At 41.6% G+C, this 22,741-nt stretch overlaps 1 protein-coding gene across 1 annotated transcript in view; it reads left to right on the top strand.

Annotated features, from left to right (window-relative positions):
• The first annotated feature begins 918 nt into the window (after positions 1–918).
• Positions 919–22,741, top strand: part of sntg2 (syntrophin, gamma 2) — a 122,527-nt gene continuing 100,704 nt past the window's right edge. Inside the window, exon 1 of the mRNA XM_008277244.1 lies at positions 919–987. Within this exon, the coding sequence (XP_008275466.1) occupies positions 919–987 (69 nt within the window). The remainder of the gene's footprint in view (positions 988–22,741) is intronic.

The raw sequence follows: 22,741 nt of genomic DNA, 5'->3' as shown, positions 1-22,741 counted from the left end.
AACCTCAAAACTTATAGAATATCGTTAATTTTACGCATAACGAACCAGTTTGGATAACAAATTTAGGTCTGGTATGTTTTAATTATTCTCCAAATATGTTCATATAAGCATGTTTATATATTTTTTTTTAAAGAAAATAGCCATTGTTTTTCCAGGTTTTGGTTTACACTAGCATATGAAACATTAGTTCTTACATTTTGATGCTATGCTCTTATGTAGCCTTGACTAGCCTGGAAATCATTTTCTAATTTTGCCATAATATACTCTTTACTTCAAGGGCCTGCAACTAGGAAAATATTCATAGTATGAAGGTAATAGTACTGCACATAGAAATTGATTCTGAGGGGGTCAAGTGGGAACTTTTTTTGTCAGATTTGTTAGATTGTGTGAAGCTGAGATGAAGGCCTGAGCTCCACGTCTCATCATATTTTACATCAAACTGCTGATTGCATTCATTCACTACTCTGCTGACACTTCTAGCGCTAATTAAAGACACGCAAATGACAGATCCATCCGTGATTCCTGCTGATTAAAGTCCCAGTGAGGGTTCGGACCCGGCGAACGGGTTAACGTGCGGGGCTTTGACGCAGGAATGGTTAACGGAGGACCGGCAGCAGGTGGGGAGTCATGCAGACTGATGAGCAGCAGAGGAGCCGCTGTGTTCTGACACTTCGGGCTGAGCCGGAGAGAAGAAACGAGCAGCGACTCCTCATCTGTCCCTGCAGCGGGAGAAACTGCTCTAATCTGTGGATACGGACAGCTTTCGGAAAGCCTCAGAGAGCTCACAGACATGCTCCCTCCGTCTGCCGCCGTCGGTAAACGGGACGCCGGTGAATAACACTCGCAGTCAATCGCCGGATAAATGACTTGAGAAACTCTCGTCGAAGTCAGCGGACAGAGAAAGCGGTTGTATGGGAGATGAATGTGACCGGGAAACAGCAACCTGAGCTGATCGAGCGACCCGCCAGCCTTCTGGTTCCCACTTCGGCAAGTAAACCTGTTTATTTTTTTTATAAGAATAAACTTAAATCACTGGAGCAGTTTGATGTATTTCCGTGAGAAAGAGCTCACACGCAGTTTGATCCTTTGATGTACAGAGGGGACTCCAGACTACCTTTAAAAAACCGACTGTTTTTTTGTTTCCTTGCATACAAATCATTAAAATCACACGTGACTTTGAGATATTCATTATTTCCAAACCAGTATGAGCTTCTGAACAATTCGGCATAAATTTAGCGAACTACTGCGCGCTTATTTGAACATACTTAGAACTTTTAAAAATTTCCCTCGTTAAATAACGACGCATCGTCCTTTGGGCATGAGCGACTGATGTTTGCGATGCTACAAGTTTAGAACAAAACCCGTTGAAATACGGCGGGGTTTCTTCATTATTTATCTTTACATTCGCGACGAATCCATCAAAAGACTCAAATAATAATCGAAAACGCATTTTCCCTTTGTACAATCAGCGTAATTGTACGAGGAAACAAGTATATTTTAAATTAGCATATGTTTGACTGGAGTCTGGTGTAACGTGCCTTTCTTAGGATGAAACTGCGCGTTTTGATTGATTGGTTTATCCATTGTGGGTTGGGAGATGACAGCAGCTGTGCTAAACAGACACACTTAAGCTTAACTATTATAACTTGATGTTTTTACATATTGGCTAACATTACTGTGTATATATATTATCTATAGATATGTATAACATCAGTATCCAATATCTCATATGTGATCAAAATATAAATCAGTTCCATTGAGTACAACATTGATCCATTGATTATTTATTACTGGTGCCTCAGTTACATTATGGCCATTGTTAGCATCATTTTCTTTTGTCAGACAGACTTTTGCTTACTGAGCTTTCTTAACGGCGTCATATTTAATTGGGTATTGTGTTTAGGCTACTTGAACAAGAAAATAAATGACGTGACCTTTAGCAGTCATTCATATTCTGAGCGTAGGCTGCTAAAAGAAAAGTCCAACATAAATATAATGCACCAAAGGAGCCACAATCTAATTAGAAAATTCCATATTTCTGGTTACATACACAAGACTTGATGTGTCAGTTCACGTGTTCTTAGATTGATCTGCCAGTATTTTAATGTAAAGTTCGGTTACATGTGTAGCCTCTGACCCATCTTTCCAAACACGTGGCCTCTTATCGCCTCCGCCGGACAACCTTTAATTTCATCAATCCCCCCCCCGGAGTGGTGTGTGTTGCAGGTACCCTGAGCATTCGCTGTTCAATCTTCACATACCTGAGGCTGGAGGGACACGCCAACCTGCAGCTTCATTCGGTTTTGGAGTGCGTTCCGTTTTCCCACATTTCCCACTCTCCATTTACCCACTGACTAATGGCTAAAATTACCCAGTAAGCAGTTCTACTTGTTGCAGGAGGCTCTCCAGCTCCATCATGCATATCTACGATCACCTGGTGAGAAGTTTCGGGGTGTTAAGTACGGGCTTGATTGTGCTTCCATGGTAACTAAAAGTCAGAATTGTGCAGGTCCTTTTAAACAGTTTTAACCAGCAAAGGATTTACAGTCTGGGTTCATCATAGATCCTTTATTTTATTGTCCAGGTGCATCGACAGTGCTGTATAAAGTGCAGTTTGTTTCCTGGGAGCCAATTGTCAATTTGTGTCAGTCATCATGAACAGGATATGTATTCCTTTATTATTATTATTTTTTGTTGTGAGGCTGTTTGAATGCTATTTTCGTGGAATGAAACATGAAACAGCGATCCTAAATTCAGCTTTTTGAACCCTGCAGATTCCCTGAACGTAGCTGAGTGATTGGCAATCAGTGTTAAATTAGATAAAAGGGCTGGAAAGGCACAACTCTCCTGTTTTCATCCTCCCCCCGTGGCACGCTCGGCGCATATTAACAAATATTAAATGTCCTCCAATGATCAGGCGTCTGAGCGGTGATTAGCTTGAAGACTTCTGTAAACCGGCAATAATTAAGAAGCGAATCGTGGTTGGCGTTGAAGGTCTGGAGGTGTTTTTACACCGTTGCCACAGTCGGTACAGTGGACTGTTTCCTTCTGTCCAAACACAAGCAGCTCTCTGCCTACAGTACATGTGTGCGTTAGTCTGGCTGTGTTTGAATTGTATGTCAGGCTATATTAGCGCTGTGATGGACAGGCGGGGTGTTTTCCTGCCTCTGCATGCTGGGAGAGACTCCATCCCCGACTTAGTTCAAGCAGTATATTTGTTTGGAGAAGATTTGAAAAATGTACTGTGCAACTTTACAGACTTAATTCTCTGCTTTGCGGCTGCTGCAGAGATCCGGAGCCGACGCAGCTCTTTGTAAGCCATTAGCTGGTAGATTGTGCGTGATTCTTAACTATTAGCGCTTTTTTTTTTCTTTTAATTTTGTGGCACTGATAAAATGCTGAAATCATCATAGCGAATAAATATGCAGCAAGATTTACTCATTCTTTTTGTCAGTTGCTCGCTAGTAGCTCTGTTCCATCAAACGCAGTTATCGTTAGCGTCACAAATTCTAACGTAACTTCTACAAAATACAGTTTTGGAGGTGAATCATATATGAAACTAAACCGACAGTGCCTTAAAGGTCTTACTTTGTGTTATGTGTGGAGAAATATGCTTCACATTTAACAGTATTGTACACGCATTGGAGTAAGTAACAAATTTCTAATTATACTAACCTAGCTAATATTACAGTCGTGATTCGATAATCTGACACTAAATGTAAAACCTTCTTTTATGTCGGATAGCAAGGCTGTCGGATTGTCAAGACTGAGGTCGAGATACAAGGAGGGTTTGATGCTTGAAGGGTCATTTGTTGTTAGTATTCATTGTGTATAGTTGTTATAGTAACTAGTAGGGCGGGTCCCAATAGCAGGCGCCACTTCCCCGCCATGGCCGCCATCCATGTTTACTCCCGCAAACACAGAGCACGCTCGCTGCATGTGATGTCATTGTGTCCTCTTCGGCACATGCGGGACACTTTTGGGTCGTATGAAGTTCACACAGCAGATCACATACAAGTCGCATTTAATTGGAAATGTGAATAAACTTGCAAAAAAATCTAATTTCACAAAAAAATCTGAATTGAGCATTAAGTCCTGCAGTCTGAATGTAGCCAATCTGTCGGATTGTTCAGTCAGATAATACACCGTTATCCTTATTTGTGACATAAAATGTCATGTCGGAGTCAGAATCCAAGGCTGCCAGTATGTTAAGACTATTTTTAATGGATTCCGTTCGTTTTTTCTAAAAACCTGTCGGATAGCAAGGTTTCGGATTGTTAAGGGTCGAATTATCAAGTCACGACTATATTTGGTCTTTAGGCCATAACTGATTACCAGAACATCTTTTTCTTTGAGATATTTTGTCATTTTTATGAGTCATTGTTATCTGCAGCTGGTCCTTCTTTTAGTTGGGATGCTGTGATACCAGACATTTAATTGTCGCCATCAATACCACTGAAACTCTATAATTATTGATACTCATTTTGACACCAGAGTAAATTAAACCAGCGAAACATTACTTGTTTATTTGAAAAAACTGAAATTGGAGTTTTTAAAGTAATAAAAAAAAAAAGACATTACTGTTATGTAAAACAACAAAATAAAAAAAAAAATCTATTCTATAAGGTGCATTAGCTTTTCTACTGCGGTACCCAGCGGCCTGATGTATGAAACAATAATCCCAATAATAAATAGGCCAGGTGTAATAAAAATATGAACATTGCAAAAAAGGCAGCGGAAGGCAAGTGTTTAAAATAAACAATAATGTGATATAAAACCCACTTTATGCGTTTTCCTCGTGAGGACTTTGATGTGAGTTTTTGTCATATTTTCTGCCTCTGAGAGGTTCAGATATGGTTGGCTGTGTGTGTGTGTGTGTGTGTGTGTGAGAGTGTGTGTGTGTGTGTGTGTGTGTTGGTCTCTGCTGCTCAGCATCCTCCTCATGCTGATGTCGTTAACACGCCATTAATAGATTTCACTTATCAGGTGTAGCTCAATGGAAACCACAGAAGCTGCTGCGTACACACACATGAGGAGTGATGTCACTGGCATGTTAACGTTATCATCAGCCTCCAGCTCAGAGTTGTTGCTACGAGAGTCTAGACGAGCTGAGTTAGCCTTTATGAGCGTTGAGTGTGGAGCGTAGCGGCCGTCACAGTTCACCAACAGTAGTGTATCAGGATGTGGACGGATGGAGATGATGTGGACGTCTATGAGCTGCTTCAGAGGCGTTTGCTCCAGATGCTGCGCTGTTTGCATTCTGATGTTTCACCGCCGATCCCCTGATGATAGACCAAAACATCAAACATCTCCATACGTGACTCTTAAGGCGTTTTTATTCCACAGGTCAGAGTGGACTTGTTGCTCCACCTGCACTCGCTAACGTCGTTGAGGAGAAATAGGAATCTCCAGTAGGTTTTTCATGATGTTACTTTCCGTAGCATAGAATATAAATACTGTCACTTTGTCAGAGTTGTGGACTTTGTACTGAAGTATGTGTTTCTGTAGCCCTTTAATAAACCATCGTGGAACCCAGCTAGCAAACCGAGTTCACATAACTCTTTCTAAGCTGCTTTCCCAGTGAGTTGCTCACTTGTTGTCCTAATGATGTAAAATTTCAAAATTACACATTAAAAAAAATGTAATTCCAGACTTTGTGAATGTTTTCACCATGTTGAAACCCTGGCTATCCATCCGTTATCTATACACCGCTTAATACTCACTGGGGTCTCAGGGGGCTGGAGTCTATCCCAGCCAACTTAGGGCAAAGACAGGGGACACCCTGGACAGGTCACCAGTCTATCACAGGGCTACACTTAGAGACAGACAACCAAACACACTCACATTCACACCTACAGACAATTTAGAATCACCAATCAACATGTTTTTGGACTGTGTGGGAGGAAGCCGGAGAACCTGGAGAGAACCCACGCTGCACGGGGAGAACATGGAAACTCCACGCAGAAAGATCTCGGGTGTCCTCACCGGGATGCAAACCACTGAGCCACCTTGCAGCCCTAATGCCGCTATTATAAGAAAAAAATTGTAGGGGTTGTAGGGAGAAGATCAATATTAACAATTGATTATTTTATTTGATTATATGTAGGTATAAGAGGGATAACATCAATGAATTCTATGCCAACCACAGTAACTGTGGCTCTATGCTATATGTCAGTTTAATAAGTCACTTCTATTAATCAACTAAAGAAAATGTGCAATTCCAAACTTCCATCAAGTATCTGTGTGTTTATGATCCGCTGTCCTCGGGCCTCTTGAGCACGGCGCTGTACTTCATTGGCGCGATGTTGGCTTTGAGCTGCACCTCCACTAATGTGAAGATTGAAATGACCTGCTCTATGGGAGGATGATTCTCCAGGTCCTCTGGTGTCCAGAGCAGCATCAGCTCAGATTTCTTCCCCACCCTACGATGGTGGAACATGTCCAGGCCCGCAATAGACTTGCAGTAGATGCGTTTCTGTACTCCGTATCAGAGAACCAGCACATCAAAGGACTGGTCATATGATAACATCATAACAAGTCTGTACGTTCCATGATTGTAGTCACTTCAAAGTCCCTGCATCATCTGTTGCAATAAGGGAATGAATGATCTCTATTAGTTATTAGCTTTGCAGGTTAGTTCAGTGGCATCCACGTCTAAAAACTGAAACCAATGCAGAAGTGCCTTAAACCTGCATTCTTTCTAATGACCTTTTCCCCACAGAACACAAGAACGACACCACTGTGTTCTGAAACCCATTGGCTCTGATGGCGTTCGCTGCGTGACAACAGTTTAACGTCAAAGCACATCACACATGAGGCAAACCGTTCAGCTACCTCCGCGCTCACAGTTCAACTACGTGAACTGTGTCAGACTTTGGCCCCTCCACACTAAGTCGCGTGGTCGTGTCGACAGTCATTTTTGTTGTTAAGTTGTTTGCAGCAAACTGCGAGCTTCCCACTTGAAAAGAGTGCGCTTCACCCAGCGGCGACCACAGCGAGAGTGTGATTGAATAGAAGGCAACGAGAAAATGACCGCGCTTCTTCTATCTAAGGAAACATTTTCCGAAGGAGTTCAGGGTCTCAATCGCTAGTTTCACATCTCCTTCAATACAACATTGTTTTTTTTTTGTACATTTATGACTGATTTAGAGTGATGCTTTAAGGCAGGGCTACATTGTGACTAACTGGTGGCTAACACAGGTGTAGCACTACGCAGTGTCCTCCACTTCTCAGTCAGATCCACCTCTCGCTTGTCGTGCCTGATTTCAGAAGAGCAGGATGAGAATGGCCGGATGCCAAACTCAGAGCTCCAGAACAGTAGTCCCCAAACCACTGGGCGACGTCACGGTGCCTAAGTCTGTCTTCTATAGCCAGTCTATGGAGCTGGATTATTACAAGTTTGATTCAGAGAAATAAGCATGACTTCATCTTTATCTGTCAATGTGAGTAAACATGCAACCCAGCATTGACTCTAAAACATTGACAGTAATGGAATAATTATCCAGTCGTACAGGAGGATATCGACTAGCTGGTCAGCATAACCTTTCCAGAGGAAAAAAAAAAAGAAGCAAGGACAAGGCAAAACTCAGATCAGTACAAATAGGATTAAAAAGAGGAAGTAGCAGTGTGATTATCAGGCAATCAAAACCTTGCCTTGTCCCTTTCTAAACGCATAAAAAAAGAAAAAGGAAAAAAAAAGTGACATGCATGTCATATAAAATTTCCAGCCCCCTGTGGTCACACGCTTGAGGGTGTCTCTTGGCAGGAGCTGCAGAGGCATAATTATACCCCAGTGGAGTGTGAAAGTCGATGCTTTTGTATTCAGGAAGTCAATCATATTTTAACCAAATCACTTCTGTTGGAGCATGAACATGTATTCACTATAACTTTTCTTTTTTTTTTTTCCCAGAGCTGTTCAGGTAATTGGAAAGCACATAAGACAATCCGGCTGCATATTGTAGAAGTGAAAAAATCTGTTTAAGGAAAAAAAAAAAGTTATATTTAGTCTATTTCATTGCCTGAACAATATTCAATTTCCCTCCCGGTACTCGAGTCAGGCTCGAACGGTGTCGTTTAATGACCCCAGAGTGAAAGTGTAAACACGTGGCACATGTTGTTTGACTCCTTCAAGCGTCTCCTCGCCGAGCTGTCTCAAATGTTTAGCGATACTGGACAGAATCATTATATATAGACTATCACGGCTCCGCGGTTAAATTTTTAATCTCCTTATGGCACACGAGCTAATGGCAGGAACACGAGGACCCCACGAGAGTTGCGAAACAGGCCAAAGGGCAGACTCAAGTGTTATATCATAAATTAGTCTTTTTTTCTTTTTTTTTTTTTTTATAAGCTCATAATTAGTCCCTGTAGGAAGTGCAAAGATACATATATAATACAGTATTATGCGCAGTCATATTCCATTATTCAGCCAACTACAAAACCAGGCAGTAATTAAAGCCTTAATTAGACGGCGTTTTAATTTTTTAAAATGTCAAGAGGATGATGCCGTGTCGTAAATCCTGATCCATCAAAACAAGTTGTGTGTGTCACTGTTTAGAGCCTTTTCTTGAAATGTTTCCTTAGCAAATAAAAGGCAGCTCGTCCTCTACATTATTAATACCCACAGCGTTTCATTAGCATTTTTATTTAGATTCAAGGCAGGAAACTTATGCATTTTAATGTCCCCATTCATTTCCAAGTGAGATATGAGGAAATCTACCTTGTCCCGTCACCCAGCTGATAGTGGATTGTTGCGGACGCTCTACCCCCGCCACGTCGAGACAACCGCGCTAAAGTGGCTAAAAATAGTAGTAGCTGGGTGCCGGAGAATTCATCCTTGAAAGGGGAAGAATTATGGAAATATAAACAGTCTCACATTATTTCCTCAAAATCTACATTCACCTCAAATTACTCCTCCCACAGAGCCGGCATGAAAATAAAAAATAAAAAACACCCTCTACTAAAGCCAGACTTAACTTTTACTGCGTTGTTCAAAGTGCGTTTGTTATTCCATTGTGTGTCTGCGTATGAGAAAGGGAGAGAAAGCAACATTAACATCAAGCAGCGAATGTAATCTTTCAAAAACACGAAGACGAGTCGCGCTAATTTCCTTCATCTAGCTGTTGATCTCGGATAAACCGCGCGAGCAGTAATCTCACACACACTGGGCGGATTTATGGAAAACGGCGGCTATCTAACACAGTCGGCCGTGCTGTTGTTTGAGCAGTAAAGCTCCGCGAGACGAGCCTATTCAAACAATGAATATACAGTAGAGAAAGAGATACATCAAGTGGGTTTGATTCCCCACAGAGCCACCCCGAGTGGAAGATTGAACAAGGATGATTGCGGAAGATATAACACCGAGTTCTATGCATATGAGGACGGCTCCCTCCTGGCTACAGTTTATTGACCTTCCAGGATATTGACATACAGCGTGGTACTGCATACAGTGGATTTACTCATGCACAGGGAACTTATCTACTTAATGCACATAAAGTAATTTACCCACGGAGTCATTTAAACCAGGATTTGTGACACAGAAATATCCAACCAGCTGTTTGCTGTGAAAAAACCCAACTCCCACGTCATTACACACCTAGCTGCTTTCCTGCAAATCCCTTCTTTACATTCCTAATCTCTCTGTTCAGACAAATATGTGTTGGTGGACATATGAAAAACAGCATATTCTAATGCTCGGCAGCTGCATCATTGCAAACTCTGAAATGTTCATTGCCATTTGTGTTTATTTATTTATTTATTTTGCGAGGGATTTACTTTAGAGAAATTGTGAATATTTAGGGTTGTACACTTTTATTCTTGCCGAGAGCTGGATGAGAAGATTGAGACCACACTCATGTCTATGTGAAAATGTTGGTTAGCTTAGCTTAGCACAAAAACTGAGAGGGAAAATGGCTACCCTGTTTTTGTCCAAGGGCAACAAAACTGCACCTCAAAAACGCCTTTTTTTGTTTTTGTCCGAACAATAACCAAACTACACATATACATATAATGTAATAAGAGAGCTTTAGAGGTGTTGGTAGATGGATCAGATTAGCTGGTTCCTAGGGCTACATGATTATGACCAAAATGCTAATCACGATTATATTCCGAAAATATTCATATCACGATAATTTATCACGATTATTCAGATTTTTCCGAACGAAATATTTTACTTCCCTGCTAATGTACAAATCTTGGCATCAAAATAATATTTAAAATACGGTTATTCTTCTCTTGAATCTTTTAAATTATACCTGTAAGGCCTTGCTTACGGGACATCTGTAGACGTTACAATTTACCGATGTTCGATAAGCGTCAAACAGTGAATGCTAGCTGCGCGACTGAGCACCGAGAAGCCTCTAGACTCCAACCAGTTTTTACAGCGCAGCAATTTAGATGTCGGTGACCAGAAATTACTTTTAGAAGAGTGAAATAAGGCATTATAATGTCATAGTCAAGTGATTTGATCTACATGGGAAGCTTTCAGTGGGTAGATTCTTGTGTGAGAAGAGCGCATTTGAAACATCAGTCATGTTCATCTCATTGTGGGAGCCATAATCAATGTACCAGCCCTACTACAATCCTTTTTTTCTAGTTTTTGTGCTAAGCTAACCCTCAGCTGTCTGTCGATTTCATGTTTGCCTCCAGACATTAGCTGTTGCTCTTCTCTTTATTTCCACAAAGTAGAAATTTGCTTTTTTTTTCCCACTGTAAAGATGAAGCTAGCAGCTGGTCTGACTCCAAACAAGGGTAAATGGCTTCATTATTTCTGTCTAAAGCAAACAAAATACACCTCCCAGCATCTCGTTAGCTCACAAACTAGCATGAAGTATCTCCCAAAACTGAAGTGTGAAATCATTAATTAGTGTTTTAGGGGCAGTTGCTGGGTCCGTGAAGACGTAGTTCACCACATAGTCTAGAAAAACCACAACGTGATGCTTTTAGTCCATCTGATTTCATGAGCTCTGTCTTAAAAACACCTTAAAGTGTCAGCACCTGTATTAAATGTAAAGGGGGAAAAATATTTAACAAAAACTTTGTAGGGCAAATTGGCCCATTTCAGAAAGCTCATTTATATGATAAACAACTTGAATCACAAAGGGGTCAATTGGATTTTGCAAACATCTTTCCGTCACATCATTAAAAAAAAAAAAAAGCTCTACTGTGTTATTTACACAGTCTATGTACTGCACACGTTTCCTGCCTCTGCTTTAAGTGTAGATCCAGAGGAACCAGCGCAGACCTGTGAAGAGTCACGCACTGTGTGTTTGCTGTGGCGCTGTCAGAAGCAGCTGCAGGTTTGCCCAACATGTCTGAGTCATAAGCTCCTGCTGTTTTCAAATATACATTAAAAGCAGCACGTCGAGGCATGCTGCTGCATTCATGAATAGAATCCATCTCTGTAAACGAAGCCACTGTTCCCTACAGAACCACGAAAAGAAGGCACAATCAGTGCATTAGTATTTAAAGTAGCTCTGTTCTGCCGTAACAGAATGCGAGCACACTTCTTTATATTCAGTTTTGCCTCTTTGCTGCCTCCGCTGTTATGTAAGAGTGCGTCCTGATTGAAAGAAGTGAAAATAGTTCCACTAAATGTGGTAATTAGCAGCACGGTAAAGCCATGCTTGGAGAAATTACCAAAGTTGTCTCATTTAAAATGATGGATTATGCTCATCAGTGCAGCAGTATCTCTGGGCTGTTTTTAATGGATTTTCAAAAAAAAATCCATTAATATTTTTAACCTTTTTTTTTTTTTTTTAAAATAAAAACTTTAAAGCTGCTAGGCAATATTGCATGTAGGTATTTGCAAACAAGAGGTAACTTTGGCACATTTTCCAAAATGTGCATACCGGCAAAAAAATGCAAGCTTACAGTTAAAAATATACGTGCTTGCACTTTTGCTGCGGAAGCCAGATTTGTCTGCATATTAACCATTGCAAATAAATGAGAATGTGCCCCTTATCCATCTCTTTCTCATAGATGTTATAAATAAACAGCAACTTGTGGCTCTCCGCTTGCATTTTTTTAAAAGAAGATTAATAATAAAAATCCCTCCTAAAAGAAATCGACATTCTTGTGTAACTGTGAAAGCGTACATCCATAGCTATTCCTCTGCTGACACAACCCCGGGGTAGTTTTAATTGACCTCAAAAAAAAAAGAGGACGAGCTGAACAGAGCGCCGGGTTTTTTTCTTTTTCTTTTCTTTTCAACCTCTGTTCTAAATCTCGGCCTGATTTTAAATGTGAAGATCTTTAAAGGATCCGGATGAAAGTGCTCGGCTTGACAAAAGTAGTAATTGTGACACCTGCCGGCATCATCCAGCCCTCGTCGTACACACTGCTCAGCCATCTCGCGTCTGATAAGACACGTCGCGCCGCCGAGGCTGCGTTCATCCAAATGTCTGCCTGGAAGCTCACTAGTTGGCAATAATGAGACCATCAGTATCCAAAACTGCAAGTTATGAACGTGCAGCCCTTTTTTTTTGATGGTACATGTGGTTAACTAATGCGGACTGTTCCGGGTGTTTTGGGGTCTTTATGCATTAAGTGGGCGTTGGTTTGATTTCTCTGCCCTGTCAATATTTCATGCTCATTAACAACCACGAATAGGGTTGTGCAGCCAGGGAGAGAAAATCTGTAGTGATTTTAGTTCCGCTGATCAAAACTTATGGCTGGAGCCGCATGAATACCACGATGAGGGGTTTTGCTAATGTCAAACTGAACTAAACTGTGGAGAGGGGATGTGACTGGATTAAGGCAAAAATATTTCGCCACATCCCACATCTCACCACTGTAGCTACAGGTTGTGATGACTGTTCCAGACGTTAGATGATTGATCTGGAGAGAGAATGTGCATCTGGAGTGTGTGTGTGTGTGTGTGTTGAGCTCTGGCTGCTGGCGATGTTTGTATCAGCCGTGTGTGTGTTTGTGTTTGTGTGTGTGTGCACCACTTGACAGTTGTGCTGCTTTTCAAGGTTATCAGCGTCTGGAAAGTTTTGCTTCTCCCGCAGCCGAAGCAAACTCAAACGTCCTCTTCACATCACAGTTCGAGGTAGCTGAATTGTCTGGATTACCAATATACGCGGGGAAAATCGTGTTTCATGAAACGTCGTATGTTTTTGCATAATTGAATACCTTCATATCCCGCACAGGCTGAAAGTCCAATAAATACATCGGAGCCTAAACTCATACAAAATGATGAACAGAGCAGCCACGTCCTCGTCACTATATTAAGTTCAGCGCGTTAGTAAAATGCCACAGACGTTATGGATTATTTTCAAAGCACTCGCAGAAGTGAAAATATTTATCAGAAAGTCCCAGTTGTGGGTTGTTTTGTCTGAAGATGAACAGTCAGCCTTCATGGTGGTGGGCTGGGAACATTTGCAAGGTGAGCTCACTGGGATAAAATGAGCCGTTGTTTACTGGATGTGTTCTTTCACATTCAAGTAAACCAACTGAACAATTTGTCTATTGTCATCTGTGTACATAAGATTGATAAGTTTTGCAGCACAATGCTTGAGCTCCCTTGGTTACTTCCATGTTGCTTATGTTTCTGCTGGCTAGTATGCTAAATCCTAATTGATTTGGTTTTAGGGTTTGTGATACTGGTCCATCAACCACTTGGTTTCAATAACAGAAATAATAGGTTTGAATTATAAAAAAATAGGGATGCACGATATATCAGTGACCACATCGGTATGGGCTGAAAAACAAATTTAGCCGATGTGAAAAACCGATGATTGTCTAACATTAGCGCCTTCATCTCTACATTCGATATTGCTGCTATTTCACAGATGCTTTACTTAAATGGTTCTGGACTTGAACGTTAAATATATTTAGATATGTTTTACTTTTGTTACGTAATAAAGGAAACTGTGTTCTAATTTGGTATGGACTTCTTTTGAATAGTTTTCACATTCTCACAGTGCTTGCTTATACTTATTTTTCGTTGCGAACAAAAATCTAATATGGACATCGGTAATATCGGTAATATCGGTCGTATCGGTAATATCGGTTATCGGCGACATCATCAATCTTAATATCGGATATCGGTATCAGCCAGAAATTTTAATATCGTGCATCATTAAAAAAAATAATCCAATAATCCAATACACTATTTTAGATATGAAATTTATAAATCAATAATTGCAAACTAGTGTACTATCAGGGGGCTGCAGGGTGGCGCAGTTGGTAGCACTGTTGCCTCGCAGCAAGAAGGTTGCCGATTCGCGTCCCGGTGGGGGCACCGGAATTGTTCTGCGTGGAGTTTGCATGTTCTCTCCGTGCAGCGTGGGTTCTCTCCGGGTTCTCCGGACCACAAGGTCCAAAAATGTTGAGGTTAATTGGTGATTCTAAATTGTCCATAGGCTGGGATAGGCTCCAGCTCCCCCGCGACCCTAGTGAGGATTAAGCGGTGTATAGACAATGGATGGATGGATGTACTATCAGGAGTCAGCACAGCTAGTTTCTAGTTTGTCAGATTCCCAGTGCAGCTAGTGCATATCTCTATCCCCTCAGGTGTCTGGCTCACTGCATGGTGGCTCCATTGGCTTTTTCGAGCTGTGCCCGGCTGAGCCCCATGGGTCAAGGCCTGGCCTCAGGAGGCCCCTTAAGGGGACCCTGGTTCCCCTGCTCTGAATGAGGTTGTACTGCTGCTTGATTGTTGATTCAATGAGGTGTTTGTATCGCTTTTAATCTCCAGGCCTACAGGGCGCCTTTCTTTGAATGCTTTCTGGCCATGTCCAACTGAGAGGACACCCCAAGGTAGACCAGAACTTGCTGGAGGGATTACATATCTCATCTGGCCTGGGAACGCCTTTGGGTCGCCCAGGAGGAAGTGGAAAATGTTTCTGTGGAAAGGGACATCATCCTGCTTAGTCTGCTAGCAGTGTGACCCGACCCTAGATAGGCAGAAAAAATAGATGGATGGAATTGCAAGCTATCGACATTCAGATGAGCTTTAGATTTAGTTGTTGAGCAATTTTAGGTGCCATACATCAGTCTGCAGATGTTGTCATTGTGAGCATGTTGTACTGCTGGTATCATCATTTTGTGCAAAACACACCACTGTGCCTGGCTACAGTCTGTCACATCCTTTTGGTTATCAAAGAGCAATGGAAAAAAAAAAATGCACCTAACATTATGTCAGCTGAGGCCGATGCTTTCACTAGTGAAGATGGCAAATGGTAGCTTATACCTTTCATTCTTTAATGGCTAAAATAAAATAAAACTGTGACTGTTGTCTAATTAAAACCAGACTTCACGTCGGATGGTTGAATAGCCGTGTACACCTCCCTACCTTCCCTGTACACATCAGACGGGCGTCTGTGTTGATCGTTAAACTGCAACTTTCCCGAATCTATGATCCAACACTCAGGGCTGGGTTTTGGTCTCTCAGAACTTGCGATAAAGATGTGCTGTCAGACCATGTTGGAAATTGTCTTTATTGTTGTTCCAAATGGCCACACTCAAAGCGGGAGTGAAAAAGCAGCTGTTGCAGGCGCCACACATTTTCAGGCAGCCTCTCCAGGGAGACATTGATCAGGTTGTGCACATTAGAAGTGGCACAAATAGTTCAGTAACAAAGGGAAAAAAATCAGAGTTAGAAAGAGAAGCACAGCGCCCTGCTTCTCCTGCACAGCCCCATCATTTATAAGCGCACAATTATGCGAATGTTGGATCTTTTGGTTTTTCGAGAGGTTACACCTAACGTTTGGTTCAGACGCCTCCTCTCCAGTGTTGAGAAAGGTGCATGAGGGAGGTTTTCCAGCCCAATCAGTTCAGACAGACCATAAATCCTGCTTGAAGTGCTTTAGTCCAAGATCATTTGTGTGTGTGTGGAATCATCACTATATGACAATGAGTGTGGGAGTGCAGTTTTGTAGAGACCAACAGAGTGGTAATGAATTTAATACAGACACAAGAGGGAAGAGAAGCTGATTTCATCATGTCGGAAACAGAGTCTTAAAGTTAAGCAGTAATCCATAGAATGTAGGATGTCCAAAATTAGAAGAGCGCACTTTGTGAGAAATCAGCAGAGTAATAAGGCTGTAATTTCTCAAACACATTTAATCAACACTAATTTTTTTTTAAGCTGCTCCTCGTTTACAGATCGGAGCTGCAGGTTTTGAACATTAATTAGGCTGCCACTAAAAAAACTGTTTCTGCCTTCTCAGACAACAAAAGCTGATTACAGATCTAAATTGAATCTTTTAGGTTTAGTTATTTATAACTTTAGTTACCTGTGAAAGAGGAGGGGGAAAAAAAAAATCCTAATTAGCTTCGATAAAGGATTTGGAAGGATTTGATAAAAAACGCGACTGAACCCCGGCTTCGTCAAGACAGGCCTCGAGATTAGGAAATGGGTGCAGGACCTGGTCTGTATGTGTCTGCTGCTGAAACGTTATAGCTCCGCAGGGAAAAATGTTCTGTGGTCTGAACCTCAGCGCTCTCATGTGATGACAGTAGTGCTGCATTTCCAGTGAACTGGGAATATGCCACTTACAGAAATAGTCGATAAGAATGGCTCTTAGCAGCAATTTTTAGCTAGGAAAAAAAAAAAAGCATCCTGGTACTCATGATCCACTGAGCATATACAGAGATTTTTTTTTTCCACTTCAGTTGTGCCAAGCCAAGTAAGATCTCGCTCTCCTTTTTTTTTTTTTTTCAGCAGCTGAAAAGTGTACTTTACCCACTCCCATTGGAGCCACAACTGTGATACCCCGGTACAAACACTATAAACAGTTGAGATGATGGTTCAGACAGTCTGCAGCCTCTGTCTCACACAATTTAGAGGTGCTACTGTTTCCAAAAAAAATGGTGACATTTCTCTTGAACCTTGTATCCTTGTTGCTTACTGCTGCGAAAAGACACTCGGTACATGTGCTGTTTGCTCTGATAGAACAGCAGCCCTCTCTCTGCGGATAGATGTTCCTCCACCCCAAAAAAATCTAATTGTAAATTGCAGTGTGCAGATTCGCAGCCCGTGTAACGTATTCCAGCAAGTCTGAGGAGTCTTAATCAGCAATGGGCAAATTCTTCATTGCTCTACTTACTTTCGGCTCTACATCCTCGCCCGCACGGTTTTCAAAGGCCGCTCGCATGAATCGGACCTGCAATGGTTCACAGTAAGTCTCCCCCAGCTCGCTACTTGTAAAGCTGCAATTTAGTGGTTTTCATTACAAGTTTAGAACAGTGTCATCGGTATTCATTAAGAGTTAGAATATTAAAGCAGACTAAGAAAAGTGCAGGAAGAATTTGCCTTGCGATCAGAATAGTTTTGGGTTTATTTTTATCACCCATCTTATGATGAACTTTCATTTGCTTTGGATAACTGAGCCTCTGTGATCAGAGCTTTAAATGAGGACACGGCGAGATGGGGTGTTTCATACAAGAGAAATGACACAGTAAATGGTATCCTGTGGTGGTAAATGGCTGGTGATGTTTTGATATTTGTTTTAAACTGCAGGAAGTGCCAGTCACCTCTTCATCTGATCAGCTCGCTGTGGCTGCTTCTGCTTTTTTGCATTCTTAATTGCGGCAGGGCGAACATACGACGCAGATGTATAGAAGTTGATGAAAGGATACGTGCGGGTGCATATAGATCCAGATTTTGCTCAGGGCAAATCTGTGTAAGAGGAAATTGTGTTTGATGTGAAAAAGCATGGGTTGTACAGAAAACATATATATAAATTCAATTTCTTTTCTGTTCAAATACATTTTTTCATGTTTAAAAACAGAAGCAAGAGCAAGAGATGTTGTTTGGTTGGTGATGGAAATGAGTGGGTTTTTTTGGACCTCTTTTGAATTTGGAAGACTTTGTTAAAGTGCGGGAAGCTTGTTTCGGAACAGTTGCTCAAGACTGAAAGTCGTACGTGATACAAGAAATGTATGAAAGCAACGGGGTGCAGAAAGTGGAGTTTTGAAGTAAGAGGATAATGTCACATGCGGCGGCAGGGTTAGCGGAGAAAGGGATGTAAACAACCAAGATGACACTTGAAAAGTTGAAGGGAGTCCGACAGCGGCACCTCAGACCTTCCTCGTCAGACTCGCTCATGCAGGTATTAATGCCCCCCGCCGGGCAGAAGCTTACAGAAGTCGGAACTAACTTTTAAGTGAGGCCTTGAAGATGTAATATGAGAGATAAAGCAGCGGAAAGGATTATTTTTCACCTAAAAAAATTAGCTCAGAAACACATTTTTGTGGGATTGCTCAGATGAAATAGGTGAAAGCCTGTTTTATACAATGGAAGACTCATCCTGCTCAAAACCCACTGGATCACAGAACTGAGGCCTCAGGAGGGAGATCTGTAGTTTGAAGTCCATGTAGTGGACATAGAGAGTCTAGTGTGTGGACTGCAGAGACATTTATTCACAGTAATGTGGATATTCTTTGTCTTGTAAGTCCTGAAAGTGTATTTTCACTGTTAGCGTCTTGCTACAAGTGAAGGAGCCACTATTGTTACACAGTGTTTTATCAATTGTGTAACATCTCGAATAAGATTTCTCTCTGTGCTCGCCTTGTTGCAGTTTTCAGCAGTACAGTTGTGAGTCCATAATTCAACCCTTAACAATCAGAAAATCTTGCTATCCGACAGGTTTTTAGGAAAAACGAACGGAACCCATGAAAAATAGCCTTAACATACCGACAGCCTTGGATTCCGACTCCGACGTGACATTTTATGTCACAACTAAGGACAACAGCGTGTTATCTGATTGAACAATCCGACAGATTGGCTTCGTTCAGACTGCAGGACTTTATGCTCAATTCAGATTTTTTTGTGAAATCCGATTTTTTTTGCGAGTTTGTTGTCATTTCCAATTAAATGTGACTTGTGTGTGATCTGCTGTGTGAACTTCATACGACCCAAAAGTGTCCCGCATGCGCAGAAGAGGACACGACAACGTCACGGCGCGAGCATGCTCAGTGTTTACTGAAGTAAACATGGATAGTGACGGCAGCAGTGCCACTCCCCAGCCACCGCCACAGATGGTGGAAGCAGAACTGTGACCGCTATCCTAAACTGGCATCAGCAGCCAAGTAATTCCTGTGTGTTCCGGCCACTTCCACCCCATCGTAGCGCTCCCCGGGGTGGAAGTGTCCCCCTCGACCGCGCCGAATATTCGGATATTCATGATTAACAGGGCCTGAATATCCAGAAACCAGAAAGTGTTATTCGGAGCAGCTTTACTAGTTATTAGAACAACTATGAACAATAATTAACAACAAATGACCCTTCAAGCATCAAGCCCTCCTTGTATCTCGACCTCCGTCTTGACAATCCGACAGCCTTGCTATCCCACATAAAAGAAGATTTGACATTTAGTGTTGGATCATCGAGTCACGACTGTATTTAACAGTAGGGCTGCATCTTATTGTATCATACATGACGTGCCAGTAAAATTCCTCCTATGGGAACAATTTGTTCTAACTCAGTGCTGACACAACAGCTGTATGATGATGTGTTTATGTCTTTTTTCTTCTCTGTGAGGTAAATAATGTGCATATCAGCAGTAAAAAAGCCTGATGGAAGGCAGAGCTCACACATCGGAGCGTCTGAGGAAGAGTTAATCTGGGAAAATGAGCTTCCTCTGCCATTTGGAAACGATTCAGCTACAACAGATCAGATGTGAATCAAATGTCAAGCGTGGCATCCAGACGAGGAGGAACGGGCACGCATGAGCACAGACAGTGGAGCTAATGCGTTTGAAAGCAGTCTCCAGAAACAAGTGGACACGTGTCACGTCGTGGTCACTGCCTACCGAGTGCTCGCTGTGTCCATCTTCATTTGTTTTCTGTGGTCTTTTTTTTTAGTCGTCTGCGATTCTCTCGTATCGATGTCTCGTGATAGACTGTGGGATCGTCCTGCAGGACACCGGTCAGCCGAGTCTTGTTTTCATAATACGCTCCATCATCCATCATGGGAGCACCGTATCACTTACGCCAGCTCTCGAAAAAAATTATAAAAGTGATAAATGTTCCTATTTATCTAATATTGACTGTACAAACAACTCAGGTAAATGGAAATGCTGGCATTTATCATTTCAGCTCATCCGAGGCCTCAGAGTACCAACATGATTGCAGTATTCATTTGCACACATTTGTGGAAAATGTTGAAAAACTCCGATTCTGTTTTACCGTGGATGATAATACGTGACATTTGTGTCTAGCTAATGAGTACAGTAAGACGTGGAGTTGGACTTTTAATTCACTACATTCTGAGGTTGTGTTAAATAACCGTTATATCATCATTTATATTGTTGCTGCAATAACACCAGACGATGTTGTGATATGCTACGCTTCAATCAAAGCACCCACACGGCATTGTGGGAAAAAATAGGTTAAGTTAAAGGCTTAATATTAAAAACTATGGCGTTGATGGTGTTTCTGGCAGAAGCTCTTAGATGCTGATTTGCCCCCCCAAAATTTTAACTTTGATTCACGCCCGTCAGTTTTACTTACTGTTAAAGAGTTTTCAAGGCCTATATGGGTGCAATAAAAAAGAATGGGTTCAAAAATATCCAGCTTAATGTCTTATTTACTCCATTTTCTTTACCGCGCGTGCAATCTCTGGCCGCTCTATAGCAGTTAGTCATGCGATTTACAATCATCAAATCAACAAACACTCTGCTTCTCTTCAAACGCACCCACTGATGTGATCTCCACTGGTGACATGTTCATAAGCAATCCTCCAGCCAGTGTGACCAATCAGGCTAATCACCAGCTGTCAGGTCAAATTGCAATCCAATTCATTTAGAGGCGAGAGTGTGTGAGCCGAGCACACACACGGAGAACTTTCACAAAAAAAAAAAATTCAGCCTCGACCTTCTCCCGTCTTTGTATCAAGAGTTCAGAAATATCCACAGCGGGTGTGCTACGAGTTCTTTAACTCCTTCAGCCAAACCCCACAGAGATTTACTGGTGAGACAAAAATGCCTTTAAATTGTCAGATGGCCATGTGGACATCAGACTTGTCAACTGCAAACATATCGAGTTTTTTTTTTTTTTTAGATTTCATACAGTTGAGACGTTCTTTAAAAGCTGTGCACCCAGTTATTATAACCGCGTTGAAGTAAATTACAAGACATCAAGCGAGATCTCACTCGACGCGTCTGACTGATGTTGTGATCTCCGAGTTCGCTCACCTACTGCGTGTGAAGATACTCTCCCATCTAAACTAATTAAGTATACATGTTCCCCCTCCGGCACAATTCGTACTTTCACCATCTGTGGCGTATACAGACAACTTTATAAAAGTGTAGCTTTGATTTTTTTTATTTATTTTTTTTTCTTTCGGTTTGATTCACAGTCCTCTCTTTTCATACCGAGGACGCGGTGACCTTACACATCAGACAAATCACAACATCCTTGCAAATCTTTATTTATCGAGTGTGTTGGGCAGATTTTGAAGATTCCCTTCTGCCACCTTCACATCGATTTAGTCATGTAAAGTAATGATAACCCTGAAAATGTTAAACATGTTTATAAGCTCCACAGTGGTAAAACTTTGACATGCTAAGTTTAAATAAGTGGAATTAATGAATAAACTTATTCCCAAGGATATAAGTTGATTTCACTAAATTCCTCACCAGTGTATGCGGTGATGCAGATATGAGGATGATTTAGGCCTCTTTATCCAAGTGAAAACTGAATGCGATGCTCTTATGTCGTACACATTTTCAGTTGAGGAGCTGAAATGTTTTTTTTTTCTCCCCCCACCTTGTAAGCCTATTCATCAAAGGTCATCGCAGCGCTTTTTATGGAAATGCTTTTCAATCAGCTTTTTTTTCTTTTTTTTCCTCCCTCTCCCCTAAAAACTGATTAGATTTTATGAGATATAATTCATTCACGTGTTCCAAAGAGCTGCAGCCTCTAAGATTACCATATCTCCCTGACAGTGTCACCAAAACAACAAAAAACTGCTCATTTTCAGCCCCACAAAGGGCTGGGATTTATTGCAGGGCTCTCGTACTGGATTGCATTAGGCTGTGTGCGCTCTACCCCCCGCAGTTTGGATGTAAGATGTTAAAAAGGAAAAGAGGACACAATTTGACCACAGTCAGCACGATGATTATGATATGCTGTCACAAGATTTTTAACTCATTTCAGCTTTGAATATACTGCAAATAGCTGCAGTGGCTGTATGATCTGAATGTTGAAGTTGCATTTTTCTTCTTCTTCTTCTCTGGATTAAAGACTTTGTGACAGACTGACTAGAAAAGAATATGCAACCAGCTTGTGGTGTCTAACAAGATTGTTTTGTGCACAGGTATCCCGCAGGGCTGCTTTCATCCCCTCCATTGTTTTCAATCTACACAAATGAAATGAGGTTGCATGACGGCACCGCGGTTGCTAGAATATTCTTAAAGGTCCCATCGGTGCCGGGGTTGTGAAGCAATTTAGGCGCAGAGACCAAACTGGGTTACTAAAGCTTCTGCATTCATCGCGTGGCACACACTTTTAATTTCAAATTTAGTTTTTTTTTTTCTTTTTCTGAAGAAGCCTGAGGAACACGATATTACAGTGTTCCTTCACTTACGATCTGAGCTGTACATCAGTGGGTTCCACATGTCTGCACACGGTCACACATGAACAAACTGGCAGAATCACAGTGCACATAAACGAGCTGTATTGATTTATTTGGGGACACCAGTTTCCTGCTTCCCACACGTTTTTTCCCACACTGCGAATCTCTTTCTTAAAGGCCCCGTCACTAAATACTTAATAATATGTAACTAATCCA

This window comes from Stegastes partitus, unplaced genomic scaffold (assembly GCF_000690725.1).
Source record: "Stegastes partitus isolate 25-593 unplaced genomic scaffold, Stegastes_partitus-1.0.2 Scaffold93, whole genome shotgun sequence".
Classification (NCBI taxonomy): domain Eukaryota; kingdom Metazoa; phylum Chordata; class Actinopteri; family Pomacentridae; genus Stegastes; species Stegastes partitus.
Note: the sequence above shows the minus strand (reverse complement) of the source record. Positions and strands in the feature narration are given on the sequence as shown.